The sequence below is a fragment of the Exophiala spinifera genome, assembly GCF_000836115.1.
Source record: "Exophiala spinifera strain CBS 89968 unplaced genomic scaffold supercont1.11, whole genome shotgun sequence".
Classification (NCBI taxonomy): Eukaryota; Fungi; Ascomycota; class Eurotiomycetes; order Chaetothyriales; family Herpotrichiellaceae; genus Exophiala; species Exophiala spinifera.
Genome location: NW_015622523.1, coordinates 352,502 through 365,273, shown reverse-complemented (window position 1 = coordinate 365,273; position 12,772 = coordinate 352,502). Strand labels below are relative to the sequence as shown.

Genomic DNA, 12,772 nt, shown 5'->3' with positions numbered 1-12,772 from the left:
TGTTTTCCAGTGAATACTTCTTCCTTGAGCCTTGTGGGCAGTGATTATAGGCAACAAGACTGGATTATCGCGCTTTGGGGTATATGATCTATAGGTGTGTACAACGGAGCATGAGACCGTGACACACCTATACTTCGCAAATGCGATTTACGGATTTTTGCAAGGCACAATATAAGCTCGGCGCCGCAGCGTGAGTAGAAGAGTGAGAAGAAAGGAGCAGAGGGTGAGTCGCGAGCGTCAGGCCTAAAAGCGGCGTGGGCGCACCCAGAGCGATTCTGATGCCAAGGCCTCTGTTTCTTGTAAGCGAAATACTGGGGAAGAAATTGGAGGAGCCTGACCTGATTTGACTTTCATATATCTCGGACATGTGGCATTCCTTCCACTACTCATCAATGATCATTCGTACCGTCTTACTCCCGCCGAACCTCAGCTCAACGAAACTGCATCGCCTCCCATATAGTATAAGCTCCTATTGCGTCTTCGCGGCCTGTTCTCGACGAGTTTCGTCAACGTCGCACGTCCCCCTGATGACGCCTCGATGACCTACATCCCAACACCAAGGCGCATCGTGCCTGGATGCCCGTCCTGAACCCTTTTCTGCGCGCGCTCTTTCAGAGTAGTGTGCTAGGGCATGCTCTAGCTTCCCAGAACTATGTCCTCCTCGTTCCCACCACCGAGTCGCTCCTATACGGTCGGGATCGTGAGACAAACAAGCGCTATGCGGACCAGGCCGACGATGAGGACTTTCTGGGGAGTCACATCCTGCGCATCACTCCCCCGACAGCAGGGAAAGAGGGCAATGTCCGTGATATCCGTGGGAAAGCGAAGACCTACGCTACGGTAAATGGGAGATCTGTGATATTGAAGGAGAACATTGTTTATACGAATAAGGGGTTCAAGCAGTTGACCCAGGCTACGCTCTTGACGGATCTCCTGTACTTTTCTTCGGGGACTGAAATGCAGCAATGGCTTGTTTATTATATAAGCAAACCTCTGACCGGGATCTTCGAGGCATTACCCATCAAACCAGCTGTTATCGGCCAGAGCAAACTCCTTCCTCCCCCATCCGCCACATCATCCTCAGCCGAGCCAACGCCTAAGAAGAAGGACATCAAGACCTTCAACGAGCTGCTCAACAGCTTTCCCATGATCGCGCGACAAATGCAACCCGGCTTAGAGAGACTGTTTAATGAGTTTGGAAAAGAGCTGGGCAGGCCGTTGCCCCCACCCCCTTCACGCAGCCCGACTTTGGGTTCTCTAGATGGCGTGACTCAAACCTCGGAAAACGGCTCGATCAAGTCCAACGGGTCGCTGAAACTGCCCTTCAATTCTGCCGCGTACTTTGAGGACGAGGAAGATTTGATGCGTCGAGCCCTCGAGACGGCCGTAACCGCCGCAATTGATTTGTTCCAGGACGTCGACAAACAGCAGTTGTCGTATCTCGGTGCCACCACAGACTTGACTGGTCCCGATGTTGAGCGATTAATTGAGCGATACGTTGCAGAGTATGTTCACGATCAGCTGTTGTTTCCCCGGTTGTGCGCCTTTTACAAAGCTCAAGATCAAGAACTCGACCGTCGAATGCGCCAGATGGATTGCCTGGACGTCTCTCAAGTTGGAATATCTATCGAAGAGGGGCGAAAAGGCAAGAGGGATTTGATAGGCCGAATAAATCGCGGAGTTACTGTCTTTCGCAAGATGGGAGTTGCCAGCAGTCCTCAGGAAATGCTCGATACTCTTCTTGAAACTCAGAGGGTGGTCTCTGAACAAGGGATCACGGATGAAGAAAAGCGAGCCGCAGCAATGACAATCAATGCTGATATCCTGGTGTCCCTCCTACTCCTTGTCGTCATCAGGTCTTCCGTGAGACACCTTCAAGCCAGACTAGCATACATGCAGCGATTCATCTACATTGATGATGTCGAAAGTGGCGAGATTGGATATTCGTTGAGTACGTTGGAAGCCGTCTTGACCTATCTCGCACGAGATGCAGGTGGCTTACGCAAAGCATCGAAACAAAACCAACTGCTGTGGAACGCGGTCAAGGAGGGCAGGGTTGAAGACGTGAAGTCCGTCTTTGAAGAATCAGCCATTCTCACCGATGACTTCATAGACGAACCCATAGAGCTCTCACTTTCGCGAAAGACGACGCTGTCCGCAGTTTCGACCCCGCGGGATTCCCTTTCAAGGACTAACTCCAGCGAAGGTGGCCTGGCACATGTCTTTCCCTTTCAAGCAGCTGAGAGGAGCCTGTCGATACCGAAGGAGAAGAAAAAGGTTAAAATGGCGGCGAGGAGTATGTCAATATCGTCAACCTTCTCATTCGCGTCCAGAGCTGCCACGATCGAAACCAGTCTCAGTGGTATTGAAGGCGACACATCTGTCCAAAGCCTGGCCCAGACGCAGGACGGGGTCGGAAATTCTGTGCTTATGATGGCGGTAGAAAGTCAACAACCGAAATCATTATCGTATCTGTTGAGTCTCCATGAACATTATGGGACGGAGGACATTCTTGACGACACCACTCAAGATGGAGCAACCCTACTGAGCTCAGCTGTTCAACTCGCAAACACCGAACTAGTTGATATTATCCTAGACTTTGCCGAACAAAACACAAACGAGACCCGATTCAGGGAGTACCTCGCTGTCAAAGATTCTCGAGGGCGTAGTGTGGCCCACTACATCTTCAACACGCCTGGCTTGATCAAAAGACTTGCTAATGTGCTACCCTGGCGGCAAAAAGATAAAATCGGCCATACACCTCTCTTTGCCATTTGTCGAACTTATGACCATACTGAATATAGCAATATGGTTTCTGAGGCTCTGATAGCGGCGAAGCACGCCCAAGGTGGCGACGGTCCCCTACGACTAGAAGACCATACTGATAACAAGGGCAATTCCTTGCTTCATATCGTTAATGATGCGACCATAATGCAGCGGTTGCTTGAGTACTGCGAGGTCGACGTGAACGCCATGAACGACAAGAAGTTTACTCCTTTGATGCTCGCAAGCAAGTACGGCCGAGTCGACATGGTGCGCATATTCCTGGGTGATTCACGAATAGACACACATCTCCGTGAAGCAAGGGGTCTGACGGCGGTTGAGTTGGCCAAGGATGATGAGGTGCGAAACCGCATCGACGATCTCACACTCTTTTCCCCTTCCAATGTGGCAGACATGACCGGACGTATAACATCCATAGTCCGGTCTTTCTTTGTCGAGGACGGCTCAACACGTTACATTCTCAAGTCGGGGGCACCGAACCCCGCCGTGTCAAGCACTACCTACACCATTACGACGAGTCGGCGAGCTCTCCAGGACTTTGAGAACCTCGCCAAATGGCTTTCGATGGACCATCCGGCCTCGTACATGCCGACGATGCTCGCTTCGAACTTCCGCACTCCATTTCAACTTCACTCACGCCCCTCACGTGCCGTCCTGTATGACTCGCAGACTCATCTCGACCGATTCCTCAAGATTCTCATGAACCACCCCACCTTCTCAACGAACGAAATGCTTTGGGAGTTCTTCCTCGTACCGGACATGCTTCCAGACCAGATGGCTCAGCGTGCACGCTTAAAGGCTGAGCTCGTGCAAGAAAAGATCAGCGATGACTATGAGCCACTCACTGACTGGGGTGACGTTGTCGCAGTAGACAATGTTGTCTCGCATTCTCGTGAGATGGTGCGGCGCGTGAATAACAGTACCCGTGCCATCGTCAGGCGAGGACACTTATATGTCCAGGCGCAGGCAGATCTTGCCGAGAGCCTCAGTTTGTGTGCTGTGGCGTTTGCGACGATGGGGACTCCGGCGACGACGTTACCTAGGGTACATGTTGACACATTCATCCGGATGGCGGGCCTGATGCATACGGAAAACGCATCAAACCCACTCGCAAGCTACATTTTGAGCATGAGCAGTTTCCACAGCACGATTACCGCGGTGCAGAGCGCTTTGCTCCGACCCGGCCAACTCATTGAACGGATCGTCACGTTACAAAAGAGCATCAACAAGGGAAGGTTGAACCTGGCTAATGGCCAGGTAGCTCGGAAGGGCGTACTGGGTGGCATCAATTTCCCAGGGAGCGAGGAAAGCAAGGCCAAAGCTAAGCAGGATGTAGAAAAGAAGCTTGCAAAGAACGAAATCGAGGTTGACCTGCTGGGCAGGGAATTGAGATATACGCAGGAAGTTGTGGTTAGTGAACTCGCAGGGTGGACTACATGGAGAGAGAGTTGGGGGAAAGAAGAAGTCAAGAGGTTGGCTTCTGCGATGGTGGTGAGGGAGAGAGAGAGATTGAATGGAATGCAGAGAGCGCTTAGAGCATTGAAGGAGGCATGAGGAATTACTTAGTTGATTGACCATGGGGTGGACTTGAATATCCCCATCGCGAGCGAAGACTGAAGAATTATAAGGTCCCTGCTTCGGAGGGGTTGTGGAAGACTACTATACTACCAAATATTGCTTTGTTAACGTGCTTTTGTTAACGTGCAAAGTTAAGAGCGAAGTCGAGGACTGTTAATATATTTCATATGTCTCTTTTGGTGTTACAGTGCACTCACTCGTAGTTGGAGGCTTTGAAGAGTCTAATCTTTTGGCAGCATATCACATATCACACACATGGAAGAGAACAGTGATGATACAGTAGATGGATGGATGGATGAATGGATGTCTATCTATGATAGCTATCCGTGAGTCACTTTCCTCACCGTGCCGTCCTTGTCGACGTGAATGTTCAGTCTATTTCTCCGTAAAAGGAGGCAAGTGGGTCAGTTTGAGCCATGGTTACTCGCAAAGGTATGTAACGATGAGGAGGAGGTAGGTTGGTGAGTACGTAGGTAGGTAGGTGGGTAAAGCAGACAGAAGGAGATGAAGAAGGGGGGGGGGGGGGGGAAGATGGGTTTACTGTGGTTCCATACCTGTCAGGGTTGTGATCCATGGTCATCATTCCACCGTCGTGATCAACGATGCGGTGATTCTGAGGAAGGTCCTTTTTGGCGAAACTGGATTCGTCGCCGCCCGTCTCGGACAACTTTTTCCCCATGAGTTTGGTCATCCACGAGTCTGTCGACGAGGACGAGTCCTTGGTGTTGTTGATGCCGGGGACGACGAGAGGCATCGGTGACGGTGATGGTGATTGAGATGGAGATAGGTAGGCAGGTAGGTAGTGTATTCTAGATGCAGATGGTAGTATACTTGTTGGTACTTAGGTCGGTATCAAGAATTCAAGGACAGGAAAAACTGTCTACGGGATGGATGTACTTGGAGGAGTAAATAAGTAGCAATAGTACGAGTAGAGGCGGTCTCGGATTTATGACTTGTACGATAAGAGAGAAATCCTGATGCCTGGATGGTCGTTGACGTCTTTGCCCTCTTTTTTATTCCAAGGAACCTTACCTGGGTTCATCATTGTACTTGTGTTTGGTTGGTGAGCGTTGGACGATCCATCACTGTGGCTGGGAGGGTATGACGTAGACAAAGTTGGCGTACAAAAGGAAAAAGGAATCGGAGACACACACACACACACACACACACACACGGAGAGAGAGAGGAAGTGTGTTTTCTGTTGTAGGTGTCACTCCACTAGCGTGACCACAGGGGGTCGATGGATTGGATGGATGGATGGATTTTTACGTGCGTCACTGACATGTCACTTCACCGCATCTCACTTCGGTCTCACAACACTGACCATACAAAAGATGTACGTACACTTTGTCCGTAGGTGCTCATACTTGAGTTGGCATTGACCATATACAAAAAACCACTCTTCGCCCTGCAGGTAGGTAACATAACACGAAGTACACACAATAAGAGAAGCTGCTCGATACGAGATGAAGAAAAACACACACGTCACGACAAGATATGAGATACGAGAATGATGCATAGGTTTTCGAAAGAACCATAATTCTTTCCTGCAAAAGAGCTATTCATTCATTCAAGAGTAGAATTCGAAATTACATTTTTCTGTTCTTTTGTCACACAAAATGAGGCTGGACAAGTTAGCAGCCCTTTTCCTGCACCTATTCTTCCCATGTGGAGCCCAAGCCCACATATAGAACCAGCAGATAATCACTTGCTGTAAAAGTACATAACTTTCACCCGAGGCCCAAGCCCTTCAAAGCTCAAGCCGAATGCTCGTGAAGGCCCGTAGACCTCCTTTTCTTTTCTGTCAAATAAAAATATACAACAACAGAGAGGTCGAGATGGGATGGTGCTTGCAAGGATTCAAAAAACACAGAGAAGCGAATGTCTCTCTTTTCCGTGATGCTCGCTGAAAATGACAAATGCTGGTACAAGTTGTTTGTGTCTCTGGGCAGATTCCGGTATCAATAGTAATCTCGCGCAGCCTTTTGCAGTTCAATCATTCTCCATCCTCGGGTCTCGGGGTTGTTGACCTCCTCTGGTAATCTGGTCATTCCGATGGCATACGTGACCAATTGGACTTTATCCTCCATACCGGCAGCAAGCTCATTCGTCTTTTTGTTCCGGTAAACGTGAACCTCTTGTGTCCGGCAGGTGATGATAAAGACTGGAATGTCGCCGGGCTCGAGCAGCCTGGCATTCAGGATGTCGACGTTTCTGATGTCGAGTATCCTTCCGTCCGACTTCAGTCCTGCCTTGGTGTACTGTTCCATGAGAGCCGAGTACACCTGGAATTGCGCGGCCGACAGCCACAGCTTGAGTGTCTCAACATCCCCCTTGACATACGCATCGAGGACTTCGGGGAGCATAAATTCGCGCAGGTCTCGCAAAAACGGCTCGAGTTGGAAGTTGGGGTCGATTTCCCGGAATTTCTTGATCACCATCGCAGTCTCATTCTCGGCGAAAAACCCTGCAACTCGATCTGATATTGACCGCGCTGTCGAGATGAAAGGATTCTCCGACTCTTCGTATGTTTGTTTCATACTGAACAAGCTCTGCATGACCTTGGAATTCTCCTTGAAGCTGTTCCATGACTCCTTCCAGGCCGAATCTTTGTGGACAGTAATGTTGGTTCCAGCACTAAGTGAAAGGAAAAAGAAGTCAGTAATACTCACAAGGACCGGGTTTCTTCGCTCTGACTTACTTTGGATCCTCGACCATTTCTTCAACAGGTCTTTTGCCAGATTGCGCTTCTTTCAGGAGTAGAGCCTCTCGCTTCTTCCGTCGTTCTTCCTTCTCAACCCAGCCTCCATATCTCGAACTGCTACCATCGTCGATAGCTTCGGAGATATCTTTGAACGCCTTGGTTTCCCGGATGGGACGAGTGGCTTTCTCAATACCACGGCCAGTCGCGTTGACACCGGATCGAACACCTTGGACGACCTTGGTATCCCAGGTCCATGCCGCACCCTGTCCAATGGCGCGACCTGCACCTTTGAGGACCTGCGAAGTACCCTTGGAAGCAGCCTCTGATGCTTCTCTTGCCCTTCGCACTGCATCGGATTCGGTGAACTGTTGGACTGAACCTGATAATTGCTTGGTCGACTCGTTCCATTCTTTCGAGGCTTTGAACTCGGATCGGAGAGTTTCAGTAAAGACTTGCCATGGCGTCTTGTCCCCGTGGGGTGGCGGCGGAGGTGGATTTTTGTCGTCCTTTTCTGATTTTTGGTCTTTGCTTTGTTTCTCTTCTCCCTCTTTCTGTTCTTCGCCGCCGGCTTTTGCCTCTTCCTGGGGCTTTTCGTCCCGCGGAGGATCCCGGACGTCTTCCTTTACTTCTTCTTTTGGTTGTGTCTGTTGGTATAGGGCTCGTGAAGTATGTAGAGATCGTAAGAGGGTTTGGGAAGGGACTGCAAGTCGAGGAGAAAAAGAGGCGCGAGGTATAGAGGAACTGAGTGAAGACGGGGATCTTTCGGTGGTTGCGGCCGTTAGTCTTCTATAGGCTGCTGTTCTGCCAAATTGGGCTGCTCGCAACGAGGCGATGGATGATGTCGCTGTCACATAATGACGGACACCATTGACTGGTGCACGGCGCACTGCGATCATGCCTCTGAAATATGAATACTCACGGCACGATAAACAATCAAGTTGGCCGAGGTGAGAAAAGAAAAAAGACTCTCCGTCCGAGCTGCGGCGAGAAGATGATGGACCAGAGAAAACTAAATGAGATCGACCCTCGGCAAACTTTCCTGCTCACGGCTCGCCCAATCTTTCTTTTCGGTACGATACTTCAGGTACATGCGACATCAATTTGAGCATTCCTGGAATTCCAAAACCGATTCTGGTCAGACACGGACACGAGCCCAGCATCATGGCTCAATCTCTCCTCTCGTCGATGTGCCGGACATGTCGCCTGTCATACCTTTCAGCCGCTCCTTTACGACGGAGTTTTGCAACGACTGTCCAGAGACATGCTGAAGGAGGAGTTACAGGAGGAGGAGCAGGGCCAGGCAGTCCCCTTTCACCACGCAGGGGCTTTGTCGTGGACCGCACCGAAGCCGAGCCCGAGAGCGCGGACAAGCTGTTCAGCGACGCCCTTCGCAGCGTTGATCAATCCCAGAGTCCCAGCTCCGATACCATAATCCGCAACCTCGCCCGGTCAGCTCGAGACGAAGCGGCCACTCGACCGAGCGCCCGACTCCACGTAGACGAACCGTACCATATCCACGTCTACGCACACAAGCACAACATGCACATCACGTTCACCGACCCCTCTCACAATCCCATTCTAAGTTTGTCTTGCGGAAGCATCGGACTGCGACACGCCCAGCGAGCCACGTACGACGCCTGCTTCCAGTTGGCGGCGTACACGTTTCGCAAGATGGTGGAGAAGCAATGGCGCGTCGGCGGCAAGAAGATGACGCACAACCCAATGCAGACCCTAGCTGATATCAGGAGGCCGGGTGCCCAGTACGGCGGAGCCGGGATTGAGATCATCCTGCGAGGCTTCGGACCCGGAAGGGATGCCTTCCAGAAGGCACTGCTGGGTACCGAGGGAAGAATGATCAAGCCGCTCGTGGCAAAGGTGACGGATAGCACGAGGCTGAAGTTTGGAGGAACAAGAAGTCCGAACGTTAGGAGATTGTAACGAGACGCGGCACTGTTTCGGCTGCCGTGTTCAACTTGTATTAAAAAAAACCATTGCACGGGTTTTCGCAAAGAGCAGAAAACAAGACTTGACTTGTCTGTATAGATACGCTTATTTCAACCAGATCTGAAGCAGAAACATATAGTCAGGGTCTAATCCAAATTCCCAATTTCTCGATCGAAAAGGGATTATCTCACAAACGACCGAGTGGACTACGGTACTATGGACGATCGAGATGTACACTCTAAGCCCAGAATCCAGATCCTCCCAGATGAAATGACTTTTCCAATCCCGTTCGGTCTTTATATACATCTAAGAGCCTCCAGGTGCCGGCGAAAAGTAGTCTCCCCCACTTGCTGGATACCTCGTCGACCCGTTGCCTGGTGGGCTGCTGCTGCTTGACTTTGTGTCTTGCGGCATTGTCAAGCGCGGGCTCAGATGGCTTTGTCTACTGGGGAATCCCACCTCAGCAATGACTCTCCGCAGAGCATCGCCACGGGGATCGACGCCAATCATGAACCTGGCTAGGTCAGAGCACAATTCAAAGTCCGACTTTTGCCTCGCCAGCGTCATAAGTCGAATGACATTGTCCTCAAACTTCTGAGCATCGTAACCGTCGGCCTCGTCGTCCTCTTCCAAACCCTGCAGGACGATCAGGAATCCACTCGCAGTCTTCAAATCTTCAAGCTCGAGCGCTTGCTCAAAGAGGGCAAGCGGGGGCGGAAGGTGTGCGAACAACGTCGTCCACGAACTCAGCTCTGTCTTGCGAATACATTGAACAACGGTGGAGAGATAGGTAGTGGGAGGTAGAACTAGTTGCAAGAACGACAAAACCGCGGGAAGAGGCCCTGGCGAGTCGTCGTCGCCGTCGCCGTCCGATTTTGCCGTCCTCAGCCTATCGACCTCATCATCAAGCACGTGGTACAACAATATTTCCAGGGCGTGCGGAAAATATGACAAGTGCTGGTACTGATTCGCCAGGCCGAACGCAGAGACGGTATCGTGTTCTTCGCACAAATAATGGCGAAGGATGTACGGTAGGAAAAGCTGCGTGCGTATTCCGGACCTGAATTGCGCAAAGTTTACATCCCGCCGCTGCAGCAGTTCAGACTCAATGCCCAGTACAACCCCCTTGTTCAACAGAATCGACAGGGGATAGAAGTCCACAGACATGGACAAAAGGGCCGACGTGCCGACGTCACCTTCCGCTGCATGATGTAGGAGGTCACGTACGCTGGGCCACAGCCTGAGTTCCTCTCCACTGAATATCCAAAGAGAGTCTCGTAGGGAGTAATGATGTTGACTCTGCATGGGGAACAATGATGGGTCTGGCGAGGGTGTCGGAGGCGCAGATTCGTCCGCGCCGGTGAAGTTGAAATAGATCTGATCGCGCATGAGAATGTAGTACTCTACATGCTGAGCAACGACACGCATGTCGTATTTCATTTCGTCCTTTTCATTTCGTGACGACTGCAGTAGAACCAGTTTATCATCGACGAGGAACAGGACAGAGGCAAACTCGACGTCGCGTGAAGGGTCGCCGTTGCGCAACTGGGTTTCGGGTAGGACCCAGCTGACAGAGCGTACTCGGCTTGGTGCTCTGACGATGCCGTGGAAGGCTATCTGCCCGACCTGAACCACTTGAGCACCCCGGGCGGTAATGTTGAGAACGTAATGATAGAGGATGTTTTCGTAGGTGTACACAAGCAACGAGTCTTCGCCTGAAGGACCGACAAACACAATTGGCATTGAGAATGCTTCGGTGTGGAGTGGTATCCTTCCTAGGTCACGTTCGCGGGAATACAAACGCAAATCGTAACCGGCTGAGTGTTCGGTGGCCACGGCAAGGATATGGTTGAACCAGCACATGCCCCCGCGGACTGCGAATGAGCTTTCGACTGTAAGGTCCGAGAACGTCCTCCATCTCCCGCTCTGCAAGCTATAATGAGCAAGGCCCCGACGGCCAGCAATAGCGACATATTTGCCATCTTGCGAGATGACACACGATTTGATGGGCCACTGATTGTGTAGATATACTGGAGGGTATGGAGCATGATGCCACAGGGACGCTTCATTTGAGATAGACGTCAGGTCTGGAAGTTCATGACCTCGATAGACTGTCAATTCCTTTGGCGTTTGGAGAAGTGCGCGGACAAGATTGGCGCACGAGAAGCAACCCATAGCCGCACTGCGAGACATTTCAAGTTTCCAAATCCGATCGTCGTTCGGCGATGTGAGAAGGATCTCAGCTCCGCTACTGATCCAATTTGCTCTCTGAATCGAAAGGAGTGAACCCTCATCGTTCGACTCGGCGTGAGACAAATTCGAGTGAAAAGTCGAGGCTCCCTCTTTACCAAAGACGGACCATGTCGACCAACCATTTTCGTAGCCTGCAAATAAACAGTGTCCATCAGGCGACCATGTTAAGCATGTTATAGCCCCACGAGACGATGGGGATGTTGAGGGCTTGAACGTGTGCGATGGGGGAATGTTGCCCACATAGTCTTTGGCAGCATAGCAGATGACTTCGCCAGCAGCAGTTGCCACTGCGATGAGGGAGAAGCGGGCGTTGATGCTGGCATATCTTGCTGCAGATGACTCTTCAGGCTTGTGAAAGCAATATCCGTCAAACAGTCGTGTCGATGGTGTCGTGGATGACTGTGAGGAGGGAGTAGAATCGCCTGAGGATGGTGCTCGTGATACTTGGGGCTTGACTCTCTGGACTGCACATGCATGGCCATCTTGAGATAACCACACCGAGAGGTTCATTGCCCGGTCATGGACCATGCTCGATAATGCGGACTTCGTATCGAGCCATTCCATCTTGGATAGCAATTGCGCAACGGCATTGGAGCCATCCTTTTGCGCCTCCCAGCGAATGCATTGCACAGCAGCGGGTTTGACCGTAGCCACGATTAGCTCCGAATCCAACGCGATGACAGAGTTGATGCCTGCGTCTATCTTGATAGCCCGCTTGAACCGAAGGAGAACTTCAGGAACACCAGCAGTGTCGTCTGTGCCGAAAATCCGCATGAGGTTCTGGCGTTTTGTCAGGCTATAGCCGTACTGCTGTTGTAGCACGCGAGCAGTCTGGTCGCCCCCCACAGCATAAGTGATTAAATAGCTCTCTGTCGTCCTAATGACGATCCTAGTCGCGTCTGGCTTGAAAAGAACAGATACGTTGTATCCGTAAGTTTGCAGGGACTTTTGGGACCTGGATAACGAGGCGAGCAGGACGACAGGCCGCGTTGACCACAGATCAAGTCGGGTAGGCGTAATCGTTGTGAATAGATGATCATTACGTGCTGATTGGAGATCCTCAATACCAGAGGCTTTATCGACGCCATCAGTTTCTGGTTTCTCGCTGTCATGACTCGCTTTGACTGGCCCGGAGTCTTCTGCTGCAACCGAAATCGGGCCATGGTGTGCGAAGACTTGAGGCACACCACATGGCCAATACATAATTCCCAATCTTACTTTCCAAGGTCATTTTTCGAAGAGGTCATGTCTGCATTCTTGAAGATTTGGGATATTGCACCAGTCCACGAACGTCATGACATAGCACAAGGTGTTATCAAGTCGCGAATTATGGGACTTGCTTCTCCTCGTAAATACGCGGAGTCACGGGCCTTCGATGCCAAGTCGGCCAAACGTTAATCCGGAATGCACGTGGTGATGTCTGCCGAGTGAGACCCTTTGACGCTATAATAATTCGGACCTTCTGTTTGGCAAGAATCTAATATTATTTTACTGACATCCAAGATGTCG

General features: G+C 51.0%; 4 protein-coding genes across 4 annotated transcripts; 2 read left to right on the top strand and 2 right to left on the bottom strand.

Moving 5' to 3' along the window:
* Positions 1-576: 576 nt before the first annotated feature.
* On the top strand, positions 577-4,338 carry PV08_11966 (uncharacterized protein; the record flags this gene model as incomplete). Its single annotated transcript, XM_016386273.1, has 1 exon — positions 577-4,338. One exon carries the CDS (start codon positions 577-579, stop codon positions 4,336-4,338), a length of 3,762 nt encoding a protein of 1,253 aa, XP_016230081.1.
* Positions 4,339-6,323: 1,985 nt separating this feature from the next.
* PV08_11965 (uncharacterized protein) lies at positions 6,324-7,962 on the bottom strand (the record flags this gene model as incomplete). The annotated part of the gene is made up of 2 exons (XM_016386272.1): positions 6,324-6,999; positions 7,064-7,962. 2 exons carry the CDS (start codon positions 7,960-7,962, stop codon positions 6,324-6,326), a joined length of 1,575 nt encoding a protein of 524 aa, XP_016230080.1.
* A 265-nt stretch (positions 7,963-8,227) lies between these two features.
* Positions 8,228-9,004, top strand: PV08_11964 (uncharacterized protein; the record flags this gene model as incomplete). Its single annotated transcript, XM_016386271.1, has 1 exon — positions 8,228-9,004. One exon carries the CDS (start codon positions 8,228-8,230, stop codon positions 9,002-9,004), a length of 777 nt encoding a protein of 258 aa, XP_016230079.1.
* A 312-nt stretch (positions 9,005-9,316) lies between these two features.
* Positions 9,317-12,466, bottom strand: PV08_11963 (uncharacterized protein; the record flags this gene model as incomplete). Its single annotated transcript, XM_016386270.1, has 1 exon — positions 9,317-12,466. One exon carries the CDS (start codon positions 12,464-12,466, stop codon positions 9,317-9,319), a length of 3,150 nt encoding a protein of 1,049 aa, XP_016230078.1.
* Between the last annotated feature and the right edge of the window lie 306 nt (positions 12,467-12,772).